Genomic DNA, 23,386 nt, shown 5'->3' with positions numbered 1-23,386 from the left:
TGTCCTTTGAACCTAACCTATTCCATTGATCAACTAGTCTATTTCTTAGCCAATACCAGATGGTTTTAGTAACTGCTGCTTTATAATATAATTTTGGATCTGGTACAGCTAGGCCACCTTCATTTGATTTTTTTTTTTCATTAACTCCCTTGAAATTCTTGACCTTTTGTTTTTCCATATGTACTTTGTTGTTATTTTTCTAGTTCATCAAAGTAGTTTTTTGGGAGTCTGATTGGTACAGCACTAAATAAATAGATTAATTTAGGTAGTATTGTCATCTTTATTATATTTGCTCGCCCAATCCAAGAACATTTAATATTTTTCCAGTTGGTTAGATCAGACTTAATTTGTGTGGAAAGTGTTTTGTGTTTTACTCATAAAGTTTCTGATTTTCCCTTGGCAGATAGATTCCTAAATATTTTATACAATCAGTAGTTACTTTAAATGGAATTTCTTTTTGTAACTCTAACTGTTGGGTTTTGTTAGTGATATATAAGAATGCTGATGACTTATGTGGGTTTATTTTGTATCCTGCAACTTTGCTGAAGGTGTGGATTGTTTCTAATAACTTTTTAGTAGAGTCTCTGGGGTTCTCTAAGTATAAAATCATATCATCAGCAAAGAGTGATAATTTGGTTTCCTCATTGCCTATTCTTATTCCTTTAATCTCTTTCTCAACTTTTATTGCCAAAGCTAGCATTTCTAATACAATATTAAATAGTAACGGAGATAGTGGGCAACCTTGTTTCACTCCTGATCTTATTGGGAATGGTTGCAGTTTGTCCCCATTACATATGATGCTTACTGCTGGTTTTAAATAGATGCTACTGATTATTTTAAGGAAAAGTCCATTTATTCCTATACTCTCAAGAGTTTTTAATAGGAATGGATGTTGGATTTTATCAGATGCTTTTTCTGCATCTATTTAAAGATGATCATATGGTTTTTGTTAATTTGATTATTAATATGGCCAATTATACGGATAGTTTCCCTAATATTGAACCAGCCCTGCATTCCTGGTATAAATCCTACTTGATCGTGGTGTATTATCCTGGGAATGATTTTCTGTAGTCTTTTTGCTAATATCTTATTTAAGATTTTAGCATCAATATTCATTAGGGAGATTGGTCTATAATTTTCTTTCTCTGTTTTCAACCTACCTGGTTTAGGTATCAGTACCATGTCTGTGTCATAAAAGGAATTTGATAGGACTCCTTCATTCCCTATTTTTTCAAATAGTTTATAAAGCATTGGGGCTAATTTTTCTTTGAATGTTTGGTAGAATTCACATGTAAATCCATCTGGTCCCAGGGATTTTTTTTTTAGGGAGTTGATTAATAGCTTGTTCTATTTCTTTTTCTGAAATAGGACTATTTAAGCAATTTACTTCCTCCTCTGATAATCTGGGAAGCCTATATTTTTGGAGATAGTCATCCATTTCACTTAGGTTATCAAATTTATTTGCATAAAGTTGGGCAAAACAACCCCTTATTATTTCTTTAATTTCCTCTTCATCAGTAGAAAGTTCTCCTTTTTCATTTTTAAGACTACTAATTTGATTTCCCTCTCTCCTTTTTCTAATCAGATTTACCAAAGGTTTATCAATTTTATTGGTTTTTTTCATAAAACCAACTCTTAGTTTTATTTATTAGTTCAATAGTTTTTTTTTTTTTTTTACTTTCTATATTATTAATTTCTCCTTTTAATTTTAGAATTTCAAGTTTAGTAATTGATTGGGGGTTTTTAATTTGGTCTTTTTCTAACTTTTTAAGTTGCAGGCCCAATTCATTGATCTTCTCTTTTTCTATTTTATTCAAGTAAGCCTCTAAGGATATAAAATTTCCCCTTATTACTGCTTTGGCTGCACCCCATAAATTTTGATATGATGTCTCATCATTGTCATTATCTTGAGTGAAATTATTAATTGTGTCTATAATTTGCTGTTTCACCCAATCATTCTTTAAGATGAGATTATTTAGTTTCCAATTACTTTTTGGTCTATTTACACCTAACTTTTTGTTGAATGTAGTTTTTATTGCATTGTGGTCTGAAAAGAAAGCATTTACTATTTCTGCCTTCCTGCATTTAATTTTGAGGTCTTTATGTCCTAATATATGGTCAATTTTTGTGTAGGTTCCATGAACTGCTGAGAAGAAAGTATACTCCTTTCTGTCACCATTCAGTTTTCTCCAGAGATCTGTCATACCTAATTTTTCTAATATTCTATTTACCTCTTTAATTTCTTTCCTATTTGTTTTGTGATTTGATTTATCTAAATCTGAGAGTGCAAGATTGAAATCTCCCACTATTATAGTTTTGCTGTCTATTTCTTCTCACAACTCTCTTAACTTCTCTTTAAGAAAATTAGATGCTATACTACTTGATGCATATATGTTTAATACTGATATTGCTTCATTGTCTATAGTACCCTTAAGCAAGATATAGTTTCCTTCCTTATCTCTTTTAATTAGATCAATCTTTGCTTTTGCTTGATCTGAGATAAGGATGGCTACCCCTGCTTTTTTGACTTCACCTGAAGCATAATAGATTCTGCTCCAGCCTTTTACCTTTACTCTGTATGTATCTCCCTATTTTAAATGTGTTTCCTGTAAACAACAGATTGTAGGGTTCTGACTTTTGATCCAGTCTGTAATTTGCCTCCTCTTTATGGGAGAGTTCATTCCATTCACATTTACAGTTAAAATAATCAATTCTGTATTTCCTGCCATCCTAATATCCCCAGATTATACTTTTCTTTTTCTTGCCCTCCTTCCCTTTTTCCCTAGTATTAAACTTATTGGTCCTACTAACATCACACAGCTCTCCCTCTTTAGTATCACTCCTCCCTTTGAATCCCTTCCCCTTTCTTGTACCCTTTCCTTATTACTCTTTTTCCTTCTCCCTTTTCCTCTCTCAATTTTTAATGAAGTGAGAGAAGGATCTCTGTAAAACAAATATGTCAATTGTTTCCTCTTTGAGCCAACTCTGATGAAAGTAAGATTCACACAATGTTCCTTCCCCTCTCTAAGTTCCCTCATATATGATAGGTTTCCTTTGCCTCATTGTCGCATGTAGTTTCCCTCTTTTTATCTCTCTTCTTCCCTTTTTCTGATACTATCCCCTTTCCATTTCTACTTCCCTTTTTTATGTTATATCAGTAAAATCAAATTATACATATGGTTTTTATGTATATCCACAACAGAAATACAGTTCTCAAGAGTTCCTTTTACTTTTTTCTACTTCTCTTGATTCCTGTTGTTGGAGATCAAATTTTTTGTTTAAGTCTGGTTTTTTCCTTAGAAACAGATGGAATTCCTCTATTTCATTAAATGTCCATCTTCTTCCATGGAAAAAAATATTCAGCTTAGCTGGGTAGTTTATTCTTGGCTGCATTCCAAGTTCTTTTGCCTTTTGGAATATCTGATTCCAGGCCCTTCGATCCTTTAATGTTGAAGCAGCCAGATCTTGCGTGACCCTTATTGTGGCATCTCGGTATTTGAACTGTTTTTTCTTGGCTGTTTTTCTTCAGTCTGAAAATTCTGAAGTTTGGCCACAATATTCCTCGGAATCTTTATTTTAGGGTCTTTTTCAGAAGGTGTTTGATGAATTCTTTCAACGCCTATTTTCCCTTCCGGTTCTATTACTTCTAGCAGTTCTCTTTGATGATTTCCTGTAAAATAGTATCTAGGCTCTTTTTTTCATCATAATTTTCTGGTAGTACGATGATCCTCAAGTTATCTCTTCTAGATCTATTTTCCAGGTCTGTTGTTTTTCCAAGTAAATATTTGACATTTTTTTCCAATCTTTCATTCTTTTGGTTTTGCTTGACTGATTCTTGATGTCTCAATGAATCAGTCATTTCTATTTGTTCAGTTCTGATTTTTAGTGAGTTATTTTCTTCATTAGCTTTTTTTACTTCTTTTTGTATATGTCCAATTGAGTTGTTTTGCTCTATGGAATTTTTTTCCATTTCACTAATTTTTTTTAATGAGTTATTTTCTTTTTCCAATTCGCAAATTCTGTTTCCCTGCACTTCTTGGGAGTTTTTTTTACCTTTTCCAATTCACATTTCAGGAAGTTGTTTTCATTTTCCACTTTATCAAATTTTTTTTTAGTGAGTTATGTGCCTTTTCTGTACTCTCTTGCATAGCTTTTCTTTCCTTTCCCATTTCTCTTCTAGCTCTCTTTTAAGGTTTTTAATAGTCTCTTTTAGGAGAGCCTTTTGTATTGGAGACCAACAATTGTCTGGAGACTGTCTGCTATTAGTCTCTTCAGGGTTGAAAAGCTGTTCTTTTTCAGTATAGAAACTATCGATTGTTCTTTTGATTTTTTTTTTTTACTCATTTTGTTAAAGCTATTAAGGTCTGCCTTCAGGGCCAGGAGGTTACCACCTTCCTGTGCAGAGCAGTGAAAGGTATATGGATCGGTAGCTGTCCTGCTAACCGGCTACAAAAAACAGCGAGATACTGGAGTGCTCTGGGAAAGAGTTCCCCACCCAAAAGTAACTCAGGCCTGCAGGGCTGAGCTGGGAAAGTGACCTTCAAAGAACCCCTGCTGTGTGAGATAACGACTGCCCTGGGGCTAGACACTGAGCAGTGAGAGTTTCACTTCCCAAGCCAAAGCCTGCCCTGGGGTTATGGATATTAGCAGCTGAGCAGTGAATGGATTTGCAGGGACCTGAAGTGTCTGCCCAGAAGAGCAGTCAGCTGGGGAGGCCCCAGGCCGAGCGAGCACCCGACTCTGCGGATCAGAGGCTGCCCAGGCTGTGCCCCCCTGCCGTGCAGATTAGTAACTGCCCCCACAAAAGCCCTGAACTGCAGGATGTGGCTGCAGGGCTGTGGTAAAGTCTGCTTGAGTCACTTCCGGGTTCGAGGGTTTACAGCCAGATCTCGGTTCTGGTGTTTCTTAGAGTACTCGCTGTTCCAGGCTTTAATTTCCCTGCCAGTTTACTGCTTTGTAGTCAAGGCAGAGCAGTTAGCCTATAGCAGAGTGGTTCCTATAGCTTCTCTAGCCACAGAGATCACCCCCACCCCTGGTCTGCTCAGGACACTAGCCTTTCGCTGCCTGTGCTAGTCTGTTCCTGGCCCCTCAGGACAAACCTTTCCTGGAGAGCTTCCGGATTGACTTTGGCTGGTAAATTATAGTGTTTCTAATCTTCATGAATTTAAGCAGTGAGGAGTTATTTTTGAGGTTGGATTAAATAGTTGGTTATGAGGGTAATGAGAGGAGCTTAGAGAGTCGTGTGTGCCTGCTCCACCATCTTGGCTCCGCCCCTAGGTAGTCTGGATATAGTCTCTTTTAAAGTCATCTCTTTTTTTTTGGGGGGGGGAATAAGAAAATAAAATTTCTTTACATATATCAGGCCTGGGGAATTACCATTTTCCATTTCAAAAAAATAGACAGATTCCTTAATTGACACCTGTGACATCTATTAAGGTCAAAAATCATAACTGTTCCCATTTTAACATTCATGAGTTTGAATAGTGGTCTAAAGTTTTTATGTATATTTCTTCTTCTAGCTTCATGAAGATTTTTCTCACATATTTTAAAATGATTCTGAATATAATGTATTCTTCATTCCAAAGTTTGATCATTTTTGTAATTTTTTTCTAATGTTGCAAAATACATTATGCAGTAGCTGGAATTGTCAAGAAACTCTATCTTATTTACCACCTAGAACATCATTTTTTAAAAATATGTTTAAAACTTAGTCACTTAAAAAAACCTGACTGACAAGGTACAATTTATATATGTATATATATATATATATTATGTGTGTGTGCATGTGCATATATATTTATATATGTATATATACAGATATAGATGTATGTGTGTGCATATATATTTATGTATGTGCATATATATGCATATATATTAAAAGATATAAGTAAAAAATGGAAATTCTCTACTTGCAAAATTGAATCCATAAAAAAACTTCAGTTACTTGCACATACTTGAGGCCCATACTAGGCTCTTTCTTCTCTGTACATATCTCATTTCTGCAGAGGGAATGGAATTGAAAAACGGAGTCTCACATGCAAAAAATAGAGATGAGGTCACTTTGGCTAGAGATCACAGTACAGGAGGGCAATGGTATAAATGAAGTTGAAAATATAGGTTAGGGCCAGGTTGGATAGGACTTTAACAGGTAAATAGCTTATGGTTCACCCACAGGTAATATAAGACCTTTAGATTTAGTATAAAATACTCTCACAGTCATTTAAGGAATTTTACTTTAGTAGCACTAATAGGATGGACTGGACTGGAAAGAGATTTGAGAGAGGAACACTAATTAGGTGGTTGTTGCACCAACCTAGGAACAATGTGACAATGGCCTGAATGTCAAAAAAAGGGATCAAATGGGGGAAAATGTGGTAGAAGAAAAAGAAGGATTTAGTAACAAATTGAATATGTAGGGTGAGGGAGATTGAAAAACTGAGAGTAGTATTAAGATTATAAACCTAATATCATGAAAGGATAGTGATGCTTTCAAGAGAAACAGGAAATTAGGAAGTAGTAAAAATATAGGGGAAAATACATATTCATTTTTGGTCATGTTTATTCTTGAATAGAATTGATACTTTGTATTCATTCTTAATTCATTTTTTTCTTTTGCCCCTTAGAAATAGCCAATTATCATCTGATAATTTTTCCCCTCTGAAAGATTTCTAGATTTTACACATCCCTTTCCATTTTTAATATTATCCCTATAATATACCTTCATTGCTTTGCATTATTACAATTTTTTCAAACTAATTTTAAGTTTTTCTTGTGTGTGCATGTGTGTGTGTGTGTGTGTGTGTGTGTGTGTGTATTTTTTGGCTCTTTAATCTATCCTGTGAATTTCCACCAAACTATTCTTTTTTTTTTTTTTTTTAACAATATATATGCATGGGTAATTTTTCAGCATTGGCAATTGCAAAACCTTTTGTTCCAACTTTTCCCCTCCTTCCCCCACCCCTTCCCATACATGATAGGTTGACCAATACATGTTAAATATGTTAAAGTATAAGTTAAATATAATATATGTATACATGTCCAAACAATTATTTTGCTGTGCAAAAAGAACAGGACTTTGAAATAGTGTACAATTAGTCTGTGAAGGAAATAAAAAAGCAGGCAGGCAAAAATAGAGGAATTGGAAATTCCATCTAGTGGTTCACAGTCATCTCCCAGAGTTCTTTCGCTGGGTGTAGCTGGTTCAGTTCATTACTGATCTATTGGAACTGATTTGGTTCATCTCATTGTTGAAGAGGGCCATGCCATCAGAATTGATCATCATATAGTATTGTTGTTGAAGTATAAAAACATCTCCTGATCCTGCTCATTTCACTCAGCATCAGTTTATGTAAGTCACTGGTCATTTCTTACAGAACAATAATATTCCATAATATTCATATACTACAATTTATCCATCCATTCTCCAATTGGTGGGCATCCACTCAATTTCCAGTTTCTGGCCACTACAAAGAGGGCTGCCACAAACATTCTTGCACATACAGGTTCCTTTCCTTTCTTTAAGATCTCTTTGGGATCTAAGCCCAATAGTAACACTGCTGGATCAAAAGGTATGTACAATTTGATAACTTTTTGAGCATAGTTCGACGTTGCTCTCCAGAATGGCTGGATGTGTTCACAATTCCACCAACAATGTATCAGTGTCCCAGTTTTCCCACATCCCCTCCAACATTCTGCATTATCTTTCCCTGTCATTCTAGCCAATCTGACAGGTGTGTAGTGGTATCTCAGAGTTGTCTTAATTCACATTTCTCTGATTAATAATGACTTGGAGCATCTTTTCATATGGCTAGAAATAGTTTCAGTTTCTTCATCTGAGAATGTCTGTTCATGTCTTTTGACCATTTATCAATTGGGGAATGACTTGATTTCTTATAAATTAGAGTCAATTCTCTATATATTTTGGAAATGAGGCCTTTATCAGAACCTTTGGCTGTAAAAATCAAACTACTCTTTTTGAAATAACAATTTCAACATTAACTTTCCTATTTCAAAACATTTTCAACTCTTTATAAATTAAGCTTAATCTTTTTATCCTGATAAAGCCCTCAACATTCTGGTACTGCTTTCCTTACTAAATGTCATCTCTTGCTATTCTTTTTAATGAACAAACTCTGCAACATAAACCATAGCATAAATGATGTAGAGCTGAGAAGGACCACAGAGGTCATATATATACCAACTCCCTCATTTTACAGTAGACTAAACTGAGATCCAGGGAAATTAAGTGACTTTGCAAAATTACATAGTATCACAAATGGGATTGAGATCTACATCCTCTAAGCAGAGATGCAGTGCCTTTTTAACTATATTATTCCAGCCAACTCATTCTTTTCATTTGTATCTTCTACCCACCCACCTCACCCTGTGCATGATAGGCATTCCTATCTCTATACCTGGAATACTATATCTGACTAAGCACTAACTTAAGGGTTCAGTTATATATTCCTACATGAAACTTACTCCAAGTACTCTTGTCCATTTTGATCTCAGCTACCTTCAAATATAGCTCTTAAAATTTGTATGAATCAAATCAAAATTGAAGTAAATACCCCAATTTTTCTCTTAATGCTTTCATCTGTGTAAATCTTTTTTTTTCTCTCAATTCAATGTCAAGCACTAAATAAAAGTTTTAATCTTTTGAATGTTACACAGCCTTTAGTAGAATGATAGGTAATGAACTTTTTAAAAAAAATTGAAGTCAGAACCATATTTTAGTATAATTTATTAATTTAGTCTACTTTGGAGAACCCCAATATTTAGTTTTATTTTTGTGTTTTATTTTTACTTACACACAAAAGCTTTAATCTGCAGAACTCAGACATAGATAGTACTAATGAATTTTTTTGTTTGTTTGTTTTCTCCTATGCCATCTTTATCATTCAAAAGTATACTTTCTATTTCCGGCAACCTTATTGACCAATTGCTTTTCTCAGAGGCTGTTGGTTTGTCTTGCACTTGAAATGTGATATTCATTTAATGTTCTATCAGGTCCCTTTGCTTATCTTATGTTACAAATCAGGACACCCAGGAGATGAGATAAGGTTAATTGATCATTCCATATTCATTTAGTCAACGCATTTAGAACCTGTGACCATTGTTTTTCCATCTAACCAAAATTTTTTTCACTGGCTTCATACCACATTTATCTCTGATCCTACAACAATCATTTAGCCCAGAAACAAAGGAAGAAAATGCAAACTTCAAAGATTAAAATAAAAATGATACAATTATTAAGTATGAAAATAAATCATGAAATACAAAAGTAAAATATAAAACAAAACAAAAATTTCCTCTGGGGTCATTAGTTCTAACATCCCTCACCCCACAGCCAAAACAGATAAGTGTCCACTAAAAAATCATTAATGAGAAGGCCAAAGCACAAATCAAATTGCACAGAATTTACAAAGAGCAATTCCAGATGATGCAGATAAGTGGGAGGGGAGCTGACATAAACAGAGCACAGATTGTGAATCAGGTGGAGGAAAGAAACAGATGGATGGTATCAGCAGAGACCATTACAACAATGATGACAAATGGTATAAACAAAATTAAAAATTAAAGAGATATGAAGCTGAATTTGTTCTGGCAAATGTTTATTTTACAAATTGATTGTGACAGCCAAAGTGGTGACTGATTTTCTCCTAATTGTTAATTATCAGCACCTACTTCTCATTTTTACTTTCATTAATCCTCCCCCTCAAAAAAATAAAACCCTCAAAATATAATATCACTTAATTTTCATTATTGGGTAATTTATTGATTTTACTACAATGAAATACTAAGGTGTCCTATCAGATACAATCTTCTAACTACCTAGGAAGCAAAATTGTCCATATGATCAACCCACAATGAGAATAAATAGCCATATTAATGAATTAGCTTTAATCCACTGGCAAGTGAAGACTCCTTTTTTTCAAAGAATAATTAATTTACAGTATCTCCTAAAAAGACAAAAGGGAAGGGAAGGGAAGAGTGAGGAGAAAATCATGGAACTAGCACCATAAAATTAAAAGTGCCAAAATACTTTCTGCAAGTTTAACATTATAAAATGCATGACAAAATTTGTAAATGGCCAAATATCAAAATTCTAATACTAAAATCTGCATAATCCCAAGCTTCATTTCCATTCTTATTAATGTAATTTATCTGGAAGAAGTTTTGTCTATAAAACAGCTTTCAAAGAGAGCAAATGCTTTTTTTTTTTTTATCACATTAGAAGAAAAAAAAATAATAAATTATAGAAAGAAAAAAAAAGTTAGTTTAGAAAAGAAAAAAAAAGATTCAGTACAAGGTTTGGCCAAAGTCTTGACCAGTTTTACTTCTTTTAACAATTGACTAAATGACCTTCAACAGAGACATTTAGTCAATCTACTTTCTCATTTTTTAATGAAAATAATAATATACCTTCCTCTTAGACAATTATATATTAAGATATATATTAAGAGTTTTCTAAGAACAAATTGTTATTATTCTAAAAATGTTGAGAATAAACTTTTTATAAATGTGTACGAGGGTAAGAGTACAAGTAAGGAATGAGATGTATGTGTTATTGTTCTGTTTCTAATGCTAGACTCTGTGGAGCCTATGTAATCCTAAGAAATATGCAATTATTAAAATTTTCACCTCTTTTCCAAATGATGGGGAGGTGGAAGGAGGAGGGAAGAGATGTAAACAGCAACACTCAAAAAGGACTAAAACACATCTCTACCTACTCTTTCATTCAATAGTACAGAAAAATAAATAAGTCATGTGAGTCCACAAATTTATCAAGATACAAAGAAATTTAATGATTTAATCGCATAGAAGGTTCTAGAAGGTTGGGAATTTTTTGGTTTTTTTGACTTTCTATTCCAATCCCCTAACACAGTACTCAGCACAGGATAAGTCTTAAAGAAGTTCTTACTATTCGAATTGTTGCTCAAGGTTACACATAAGCTAAGTGTGGTATCATGAAAACTAGTTCTGCTGAATCCAAATCTGGTGCCATATGAAACATCTAGATTTCACACAACTCCCAACTCTCAAAATTTAGCTATTTGTAATATTATATATATTTCTTTGTATAAACATCTTACTTTTTGCAAGATGCTATTTAGACAATCAGGAATTGCTCTATCATTGACACCACTTTGCATCTGTTTCTCTACCTGGTTTCATGTTTATGATGCCCCTCTTAGGAAAAGCTAATCTTAATTCACCATTGGTTAATTCAAGTTTTGATTGATACAATCTTTATCAGTCTCCTTCCTCCCAATGCCTTCTTTTTTAGATGGCAGCAATTAGACTCTACTACACTTTGTATCTGTTCCTCTGCCTGATTTCAAGTCCAAAGTATAAGATGCCAAGAACCCTTTGGTATTCCCTAACCATTTTTTTCTATTTCTTTTTGTTTGCTCCTCTCACTTCTTGGTTGTAAATTTCTCAAGGGAAGGGATTATTTTTCTTGTTTATTAATTGTATCCTCAGTGCTTAACATAGTACCTGGCACTCAGAAAATAGTTAGGGATTTAGAAAATAGAAATAAATTTACTGTCATCAGCACAATTTATCCTAACTAAAAACAATTTATATTAGGCTTATATACTTCCTAAGGAGATCTCCATTGTGCAGCCATTCTCTTATTGGTTCAAAATCTAATTATCTGGTTCACTTTACCCTATTTTGCCTTTTTCCCTCCCAGTAGAAAAGCATTATATCTATAAACCTGATATCAACAATTATGCCTGTATATGCTTGTTAAAATTTCCTTCCTTTATTGCTTTTCTGGGTTGTTTACCCAGCTTGGGAGTCTTCCCACATGAATAAACTCATAATAAATTATAGTAAGAGTAAAAAAGAAAACTCTAAATAAGAAGGGTTCTCCTATTTGTCTAATATAGTAATTTTTTTTGGGGGGGGTTGCATGGAGTATCCATAGTAAACATACTCTTATGGAGATAAAAGCACCAATGAACTTTAAGTGAAAAAGTAAACTTACCATTTTCATCTAGGTAGGTCAAAAGGATACAGCTTGACTCTGTCCCTTCCACAGCATAATCTAGTGGTATATTCCCATTGACATCCTGCAATAGGACATTGGCTCCAGCCTGCATATAGATGGAAAGAAAGAGAAATGGTTTAAAATGGCATTGAACTATTCTAAAAATAAATCACTTTCATTTCAGATAGATAAATGTAATAGAGAAGTGAATCATTGAAAGTAATTTGGTTGTTCTATATCAACTTTAAAAATTGAATGTTCACATCAGAGAATCATAGACTTAGATTTAAAAGGAAACTCAGGGCCAATCTCATTCAGTCACATTATTTTTCAGATGGCTCCAGTTGATTAAATAACTTGTCTAGTGTCAAAAAGGCTAAACTTCAATTAAAGTTATCTAACTAAGTAGTCAGTAGTGTTTCTAATATTATTCAGAATAAATGAAGGAAATATAACTATATGACCTTGGGAACATCACTGAAACCCTATGAGATTCACTTTCTTTATTGGTAAAAGGAGATAACTGGTATAGATAAATTCTAAAGTCTCTTCCATCTCTAAAACAATGAATCTGTGAATTATTAGGATAACTGTAAGGTATTTGGTTTTCTCATCTGTAAAATGGCTGTATAAACTACCTCCCTCAAAGAGTCATTTTGAAGAAAGTATTTCTAAATCTTTAAAATGCTATATGAACTGAAATAATAATAATATTATTATATCAATTGATTATATAATTACTCATATCTTCTACTAAATCTCTAATTCATTCTGGAAGAAGTGATACTAGGCTCTTTTCAGAAAATGCAAGATCTATGGCAGATCCTACCATGCTGAAATGACTTTGTTTACCAGCAAAGTGGCCAGCTATGCTTCTGAGGCCAACCTAACTAGCTTTAATTAAGTTTATGTATAGAAGATTGGAATTTTTGTTCAGGGTATCAAATTTAAAGCTGGAAGGGGTAATAAATATCAAGAAAGTACAAATAAATATCATTAAGCTTTATTTTATCTTTGATGAGTCTATTATTTGATACAAATATTTTACCAGATGAAGAAACTGATGACTAGAGAAGTGATTTGCCTAGAGTCCTATAGCTAGTAAATGTAAGAACAAGGATTTAAACTAAGGTTTTGCTGACTCCGTGTCCACCAATATAATCATTATGATGTCTAGAAACCTCTTGTTTTGTTGACAGCATCTCATAAAATTGTCAAATCATAGAAGAGTTGTAATTTGCAAGGACAAAGGGAAATCCTGCATCAAAAAACAAAACAAAAACAAAAACAAAAAAACCCAGAAACAGAATAAGTAATTCATTACCTAATAATGATAATAATGATAAATGCTATTTTTATTATCATTTTTGTTATACTTTGTTAAGTGCTCAATTTTACGTTTCTTTGCAGATGTCTTAAATTCCAGAGCTTTCTAAATAATTTACTTGATCTGGTTTTCAGGAGAACCACATCCACATTGACCCTGTGGCTTTTCCTTCCCCTACTACTCACTCTAACCTCCGAAAAAGTAGGGGAAAAGAACTTCATTCAGGCTTCTGCAGATTTTCACATTTAAAAAAATATATATATTTTCTATACCTCCATGATCTTTTCTCTAGTCTTCATCTAATTACAACAAATCTCTGTATATACTAATTGTCAAAATGTTAGAATATCCTAAATACATTTTCCATTGTTGAAATAAAATAAAAATAATCATCTCACCCAATCAACTGAATAATCTTTCTTAACACATTTTTCTATATAAGAATCCTCTCCTCCCCCCACCCCTATTATAACACTTTCTGTGATGTACAAATGTATATCTTTATTGAAATTAATTAAAAAAAAACTTTTATATACTCATTAACTAATAATATTAGCAACATATCTTAACATTTAGACTGCTTCCTGACATTACATTTCCTAGTTTTCTACATCATCAAGGCTACAAAAACTCTCTGTACCTGCTACAATCTTTATTCAAAACTATTTAATACATTTATAAGGTTTTTTAAATAAGTTTTTAACATTTTAGTCTCAAGATGAGGTATAATCTTGTGCCATCAAATTATAGATTCCTTTTATTTTCCGAACTATGTTAAGGGTGGATTTTTTTTTTCAGTTTATTTTTTTATTAAAGCTTTTTATTTACAAAACATTTTAAAGTAATTTTTCAACATTGACCCTTGAAAAATCTTGTGTTCCAAATTTTTCTCTCCTTCCCCCCATTCTCTCCCCTAGATTGCAGGTAATCCAATACATTTAAATATGTTAAATATGTATACATGTTAACATGTACATTAATATGTGTATGTATACATATTGTTAACATGTATGCACATGTTAATTTAACATATGTGAACATATGTTAAATATGTATACCTATTTATACAGCTATCTTGCTGGAGAGGAAAAATCAGATCAAGAAGGAAAAAAAAAAACTGAGAAAGAAAACAAAATGCAAGCAAAGAACAACAGAAACAGCAAAAATGCTATATTGTGGTCCACACTCAGCTCCCACAATATTTTCTCTGGGTGTAGATGGCTCTCTTCATCACAAGATTATTGGAATTGATCTGAATCATTTCACTGTTGGAAAGGACCATGTCCATCAGAATTGATCATCGCATAATCTTGTTGCTACCATGTACAATGATATCCTGATTCTGTTCATTTCACTTATTATCAGTTCATGTAATTCTCCCCAGGCCTCTCTAAAATCATCTTGCTGATCATTTCTTATAGAACAATAACATTCTATAACATTCAAATATCATAACTTATTCTTCTCCCTTCTCCAACTGATGGGAAACCAGTCAGTTTCCAGTTTCTTGCCACTACAAAAAAGGACTGCTGCAAATGTTTTTACACATGTAGGTCCCTTTCCCTCCTTTAAGATCTCTCTAAGATATAAGCCCAGTAATAAACACTTCTGGATCAAAGGGTATGCACAATTTGATAACTTTTTGAGCATAGTTCCAAATTGCTCTCTAAAATGTCTGGATCCATTCACAATTCCGCCAACAATGTATTAGTGCCAAGTTTTCCCACATCCCCTCCAACATTCATCATTATCTTTTCTTGTCATCTCAGCCAATCTGAGAAATGTATAGTGGTACCTCAGAGTTGTCTTAATTTGCATTTCTCTGATCAATAGGGATTTAGAACACTTTTTCATATGACTAGAAATGGTTTTAATTTTTTCATCTGAAAATTGTTCATATCCTTTGATCATCTATGACTTGGAGAATGGCTTAAATTCTTATAAATCTGAGTCAATTCTCTATATATTTTAGAAATGAGGCCTTTATCAGATCCCTTAATTGTAAAAATATTTTCCCACTTTATTGCTTCCCTTCTAATGTATCTACATTAGTTTTGTTAGTGCAAAAGCTTTTCAATTTAATATAATCAAAATTATCTATTTGATATTCAATAATGAGTTCCAGTTATTTAGTCACAAATTTGTAAGAGAAGATCATCAATAGGTTTATAGGATCATAGTTAGAAGAAATCTTCTTTAAGATCCCTGAAAACTTCCATTTTTTTAATGTTTCAACTATTTTATTTTTTTCCACAATTAGAAAAAATGCAAAAGTCATTATTCTATTTCCCCTAGTTGATCACTGTTTAGCCCTCTTTTCTTTGAGTAGAGAAATGCTACTTTCTATTATTTAACAATGATTCAGCTGTTTAAAGGCCTTAATGCAGAGAAGAGATCATGTGGTGTTATTATTTCTATATGAATACAGTGGAACCAGTGTAAATATTTCACCCTGTACAAATACAAGAAAGGTTTACAAAATTTTCTTTTCCTATTCTTAAGTATTTTAAGTGGACCTATATTTATGCCAAAAGAGCTGGAAAAAAAGGAACAGTACATTTAATCAAAAATCATGTTCTATGAATCACAACTAAAGAGAAATAGAAAATATAACATCTTTTAGAATTCAAAAAACTTTAATAAAACATATTACCTATTCTCTAAGAGGTAATGAGATTCTCTTAAGTAAAAAACAAAACAAAACAAAACAAACAAAACCAAAAATTATTCCAAATGGAAATGTGGATGCAGCATATATCATAGTGATTTCATACAATTTATTAAAAAACATGACTAAAACCTGATCATCTGAAATTGTAGAGAAAAAATTGAGAAGACATTTATAATTTTTTTCATTCTTCTATGACTAACTTTTCTGAATAGTATTTTATTTTCATGGATGCCTAGGAGAAATCTATAAACAATATTTCCTGTTCAAAAATTGTGATGAATGACATTTTTGGCATTCAGACTTTATTTATTTATAGTAGAAATTTCAAGAGCCTGTTGGTTTACCTTACAAAACACCAACACTATACTACTTGTTTAACCAACAATTCACTTAAAACTTTATTAAATCATTACAATAAACTATTGATTACTGAAAGATACATTTAAAAAAAAATCCCTCTGTAGTTTTCTACTAACCTAAAAAATAAGATTTTATATTTCCTATAAAATTTTAGGACAAAATAGAAAACATTTTCTTATATTAGCTGAAGCAGAATGATTGATTTTGAAGTTCATTTGTGGCCACTTTAGGGTCAGTTTAAACAAGTAGGCAGAAGTTCTGATAGAGATCAGTTTAGTTCCATGGTCCCACCCTTTGGGGAGGTAGTCCAGTCTAAAATCCAAGATATGCCAAACTGATTCTCATACTCTGTGAAAGTCTTGAGCAGGTTCACCTTGCCATGGCTAAGGAATCCTAGTTATGTCCCTAAGGCTAAATTTTCCCTATAAAATAAGTTATGGCTCATGATTTTGTAGCTGCCTTCCATTGGGTCAGCTGGCTATGGCGCTACGCTTGGTGGTGTACTTTTCCATCTCCTTTCTCTTCCCCATGTCACATGCTGGTCTTTCCTGGCCCCACTGTGCTTCTTAACCCTTCTTCTCCTACTTACAGCTAACTAACTCTATTGGGATGCTAGGCCCCTTTCAGGATTTGGCCTACCAGCTAGGGGCATACCCCAGACTCATGGGATGGTCCCTTTCGACTGAGTACTTATACTTCTGCAGAGGACTTTGTCTTTCATCAGCTCTTCCAATTCTATTTCCTATTTGCCATTTTCAGTATCTATTGAATCCTTTCATTTTGTCTGTATCCCTCTTCACTAATTAAATCTACCTTTCACCAAAGAGAGTGGCCAATAAACTCTTCCCATGATTGAACCCCAATTTTTGGTGCTTGTCATCATTTGATGGCAAATACCACATCATAGATCATATCACATTTTACCAATGAAACCTGAAGAATGTTGATGCTTATAGACAAACAGCTTTATTATCATGAATAAGACTAAATCAAAATTTAGGAGCATTTCATACTTCTGCAATCCTGTGTCCCAGAGATATTCCATTTCATAGAATTGCTCAGATTCTCCTCCATAGTGGTAGAAGATGAAGTGGTTCTTTTCTGCCACATGACTAACAATTACACTTGTGTCTTTTTCTTTCTTAACATCTCCAGGACCTTGTTACCTGGATTATTTATTCTGTTTTTCTCAACATAATATTTCAAATCCCTTATAAGATTACTATGATGAAATCATTTTGTAAACCTTAAAATTTTATGTAAACTTTCCTTATTATTAGCTTAGTCTTACTCAAGCAAAGAAGGAAAATGACAAAGAATAAATATTATAACAAAGAAAAGAAATACAGTATCATGGATTGATTTTTGAGTTAGTAATAAGAAACCTTGGTCATGAGGCAAATGATTATTAATAATTAATGATTTGAAGATATTCATAGTCCTTCCTTTTTCTAAAGTCCTTATTTTTAAAAATACAGTTTCTTGAAGGATATTGCTGATAATGAGATTTAACTAATTTTTTTTTTTTGTCCAGGCCTCACCCAAGAGGAATAGCTATTGTGTTCTCTATCTTGGGTGGGGCATACATTCTTTCAATAGATTGTTCAGGGCTGGGGTGGTCTGGATATAGAGATAAGTCTTTCTCAAGGGTGATATGATGTCAGTCATTCAGTGAATAACTACTCTTTGAGGGATATATAAACTGTGAGCCCACCACAATGATTGCCTTTAGTCTAAAAAAGAGATGGCTAAGTGATCATCCTTTCATTAATAATGCTCTGGCCTTATTAATAAAATTATTAAATTATCCAAAAACTATGTCTCTTGAATGCTGATTTTGTATTTAATAGTATTATATTTTCCAGTTACATGGGAAGATAATTTTCAACATTCATTTTTGTAAGATTTTGAGTCCCAAATTTTTCTCCCTAGTTCCATTTTCCATAAATTTACAATCAGGTTAAACATATTCCCACATTAGTCAAGTTGTGAAAGAAGAATAAAAACATAAGGAAAAAAGAATTAAAAAAAAGAAGAAAATAATAGAGGTTAAAATAGTATGCTTCTATCTGCATTCAGGGGATAGCATTTTTCCATCATGAGTCTTTTGGAATTGTTTTAGATCACTGTATTACTGGATTAGTCTCTCATAGTTGATCACTGGGTAGTGTTGCTATTATTCTTTACAATGTTCTGCTGGTTCTGATCATTTCACCCAGCATCAGTTTTTTATGAGTTGTTCCATTTTTTTTTCTGAAATATGCCTGGTCATCACTTCTTATTAAACAACAGTATTCCATTATTTTCATATCCTACAAGTTGTTGAGCTTTTCCCCAATGGCTGAGCATCCCCTTAATTTCCATTTTTCTTTGTCACCACAAAAAGAGTTGCTAAAATAGTTTCATACATGTGGGTCAATTTCCCTTTTTTTAATGACCTCTTTGAGATAAAGTACTAATAGTGTTGTATCAAAAAGTTTTATAGCCCTTTGAGTATAGTTTGAAATTGTTGTTTAGAATGGTTACATCAGGTTACACCACCACCCACAAGGCATTAGTGTCCTATTTTTCAAACACCTTTTCCAACATATTCAGTCTTCCTTTTCTGTCATATGAGATATCTCAGTGTTGTTTGAATTTGAATTTCTCTAAATAATAGTGATTTAGAGCATTTTCATATGACTAAAGACAATTTAAATTTCTGCATCTAAAAACCGTTCATATCCTTTGACCATTTATCAATTGGGGAATGACTTGTAGTCTTATAAATTTGAGTAAGTTCTATTTTTTGAAGAGTTCTTTATCAGAAAGACAGTCTGTAACAATTATTTTCAAGCTTTCTTGTTTTTCTTATAATCTTGGATGCACTTTTTTGGTGCAAAATCTTTTTAATTTAATGTAGTCAAAATTATCCATTTTGTGTTTCACAAAGTTCTCTATTTTTGCTTTGGCCATAAATTCTTCTCTGGACATAGATTCTTCTCTTTTCATAGATAGGCAAACTATTCCCTTATTCCTCTAATTTGCTCATAGTTTTATGCTCATAATATTATTCTTTACGTTTCAATCACATATCCATTTAGAAGTTCTCTTAGCATAGGATATGAGATGTTGCTCTATGACTGATTTCAGCCATACCATTTTCCATTTTTCCCAGGAGTTTTGGTCAAAAAGTGAGTTCATAATAAACTGGGAAAACATTTTTACAGGCAAAGTTTCTGATAAAGGCCTCATTTCCAAAATAACCATTCTTCAATTAATATGGTCAAAGGATATGAACAGACAATTCTCAGATGAAGAAATTGAAACTATTACTAGCCATATGAAAAGATGCTCCAAGTCATTATTAATCAGAGAAATGCAAATTAAGACAACTCTGAGATACCACTACACACCTGTCAGACTGGTTAGAATGAGAGGGAAAGATAATGCGGAATCTTGGTAATGCAGAATGTTGGAGGAGATGTGGGAAAACTGGGATACTAATACGTTGTTGGTGGAATTGTGAACACATTCAGCCATTCTGGAGAGCAATTTGGAACTATGCTCAAAAAGTTATCAAACTGTGCATACCCTTTGATCCAGCAGTGTTTCTACTGGGCTTATACCCCAAAGAGATTTTAAAGAAGGGAAAGGGACCTGTATGTGCAAGAATGTAATAAAATGTTTGTGGCAGCCCTGTTTATAGTGGCTAGAAGCTGGAAAACGAATGGATGCCCATCAATTGGAGAATGGTTAAGTAAATTGTGGTATATGAACGTTATGGAATATTATTGTTCTGTAAGAAATGACCAGCAGGATGAATACAGAGAGGATTAGCGAGACTTACATGAACTGATGCTAAGTGAAATGAGCAGAATCAGGAGATCATTATATACCTCAACAATGATACTGTATGAGGATGAAATCTGATGGAAGTGGATTTCTTTGACAAAAAGATCCAATTCAGTTTCATCAGAAGCAGCTACATCCAAAGAAAGAACACTGGGAAATGAATGTAAACTGCTTGCATTTTTGTTTTTCTTCCTGGGTTATTTATATCTTCTGAATCCAATTCTCCCTGTGTAATAAGAGAACTGTTAAGTTCTGCACACATATATTGTATCTAGGATATACTGTAACCTATTTAACATGTATAGGACTGCTTGCCATCTCGGGGAGGGGGTGGAGGGAGGAAAGGGAAAAATCAGAACAGAAGTGAGTACAGGGGATAATGATGTAAAAAATTACCCTGGCATGTTGTAAAAAATTATCTGTCAGTAAAAAGTTATTAAAGAAAAAAAAGAATGTTTGTGGCAGCCCTCTTTGTAATGGCCAGAAACTGAAAACTGAGTGGATGCCCATCAATTGGAGAATTGATGAATAAATTGTGATATATGAATGTTATGGAATATTATTGTTTTGTAAGAAATGACCAGCAGGATGATTTCAGAAAGACCTGGAGAGATTTACATGAACTGATGCTGAGTGAAATGAGCAGGACCAGGAGATGATTATATACTTCAACAACAATACTATATGATGATGAATTCTGATGGACATGGCCCTCTTCAACAATGAGATGAACCAAATCAGTTCCAATAGAGCAGTAATGAATTGAACCAGCTACACCCAGCAAAAGAACTCTGGGAAATGAGTATGAACCACTACATAGAATTCCTAATCCCTCTATTTTTGTCAGCCTGCATTTTTTATTTCCTTCACAGACTAATTGTACACTATTTCAAAGTCTGATTCTTTTTGTAGAGGAAAATAACTGTTTGGACATGTATACATATATTGTATTTAACATATACTTTAACATATTTAACATGTATTGGCCAACCTGCCATCTGAGGGGAGGAGATGGGGGGGAAGGAGGGGAAAAATTGGAACAAAATGTTTTGCCATTGTCAATACTGAAAAATTACCCATACATATATTTTGTAAATAAAACCTATAATAATTAAAAAAAAAGTGAATTCATATCACAGAAAAAAGAGTCTTTGAATTTATCAAACACTAAATTACTATAATCACTGACTATTGTGTCAGTGTACTTAATCTATTCCACTGATCCATCACTCTATTTCTTAGCTAATACCAAATAGTTCTGATAATTGTTAATTCACAATCTAGTTTTACATCTGGTGCAGGTACACCATCTTGCTTTGCATTTTTTAAAAATTATTTTCTTTGCTATTCTTGAAATTTTGTTCTTCCAGTTGAATTCACTTATTTTTTTCCTGCTTTATAAAGTAATTTTTTTTTTGCAATGTAATTGATATGGCACTGAATAAGTAAATTAATTCAGATACAAACATACTTTTTTAATATATTAGCTCAGTCTGCCAATGAGTACTTGATAATTTCCCAAATGCTTTAATCTGACTTCATTTATGTAAAAAGTTGTAATTTTATATGTATAGTTCCTGGATTTGCCTTGGAAAGCAGACTACTAAATATTTTATATCATCTACAACTATTTTAAATGAAATTTCTCTTTATATCTCTTGCTGCTGTGCTTTGTCTGCAATATACAAGAATTTCAGTGGTTCGTGTGGATTTATTTTATATCCTGCAACTTTGCTAAAGTTGTTGAATTTTTCCAGTAGTTTATCAGTTGATTCTTTAGGATTCTCTAACATCATATCATCTGCAAATAGTGATAGCTTCATTTTCTCATTACCTAGTCCAATTCCTTCAATGTCTTTCCCCCCTCATTGCTAAATTTAGTATTTCTAATAGAATATTGAATAATAGTAATCATAATAGCATTCTTGTTTTACTCTTGATCTTATTGGGAATGCTTCTAGCTTACACCTATTATCTATAAGGAAAACTCCATTTATTACTATGTTCTTTAGAATTTTTAATAGGTATGGGTGCAGTATTTATCAAAGGATTTTTCAGCATCTAATGAAATAATAATATGATTTCTGTGAGTTTTTTAATTAATATTATCAATTATACTGATAGTTTTCCTAATTTTTAAACAGCCCTACATTTCTGGTATAAATCCCAATTGGTCATGTTGTATGATTAGTAATCTCCTTGCTAATATATATATATATGCTAATATATATATATATATACATATATATATTTACATCAGTATACATTAGGCAAGCTATTCTGTAATTTTCTATATTTTGGCTCTATTTTGGATATAAGTACCATATTTGTGTCATAAAAGGAAATTGGTAGGGCTTTTTTAAACCTATTTTTCCCCAATAGTTTATACAGTATTAGAATTAATTGTTCTTTAAATGTCAGGTAAAATTCACTTGTAAGATTTTTTTTCTTAGGGATTTCATTGATGGCTTGTTCAATATTTTTAAACATGTCCTCTTCTTTTAATGTGGATAATTTAGATTTTTGTAAATATTCATCCATTTCACTTAGATGCTCAGATTTATTGCCCTACAGTTGGACAAAATTGGTTCTGTTATTTTTATTTCTTCTTCATTGGTAATGAATTTACTCTTTTCATTTTTGATTCCAATAATTTGTTTTTTTTAAATCACATTAACCAAAGTTTGTCTATTTGATTTTTTTTTCATAAAATCTATTATTAGTTTTATTTATTAGTCCAATAATTTTTATTTTATTAACCTCTCCTTTGATTTTCAGAATTTCTAATTTAGTATTAAATTGAGTATTTTTTTATTTGTTTGATTTCTAACATTTTTAGTTGCATGTCAATCCATTGATCTCTTTCTTCCCTATTTTATTTATGTAAGCATTTAAAGATGTAAAATTTCTCCTAAGAATTGTTTTGGCTGCATCCCAAGTTTGGGTATCTTGTCTCATTATTGTCATTCTATTGAATGAAATTTTTGGTGGTTTCTTTGATGTGCAATTTAATCCATTTATTCTTTAAAATTAAATCATTTACTTCCCAATTAATGTATAGCCTTATCTTTTCACAGCCTTTTACTACATATATTTTTTCTTGTATCATGATCTAAAAAGAAAGAACTTACTACTTCTTCCTTTTTACATTTTATTTTGAGGTCTTATGTTCTAATACACGGTCAATTTTTGT

At 32.5% G+C, this 23,386-nt stretch overlaps 1 protein-coding gene across 1 annotated transcript in view; it reads right to left on the bottom strand.

Moving 5' to 3' along the window:
* The window catches only part of MYO16 (myosin XVI), a 722,870-nt gene that overhangs the window by 540,186 nt on the left and 159,298 nt on the right, over positions 1–23,386 (bottom strand). The window contains exon 5 of the mRNA XM_051984178.1: positions 11,999–12,107. Within this exon, the coding sequence (XP_051840138.1) occupies positions 11,999–12,107 (109 nt within the window). The remainder of the gene's footprint in view (positions 1–11,998; positions 12,108–23,386) is intronic.

Source organism: Antechinus flavipes, chromosome 3, assembly GCF_016432865.1.
Source record: "Antechinus flavipes isolate AdamAnt ecotype Samford, QLD, Australia chromosome 3, AdamAnt_v2, whole genome shotgun sequence".
NCBI lineage: Eukaryota > Metazoa > Chordata > Mammalia > Dasyuromorphia > Dasyuridae > Antechinus > Antechinus flavipes.
The sequence above is the reverse complement of the archived record's forward strand: the minus strand, read 5'-3'. Positions and strand labels throughout refer to the sequence as shown.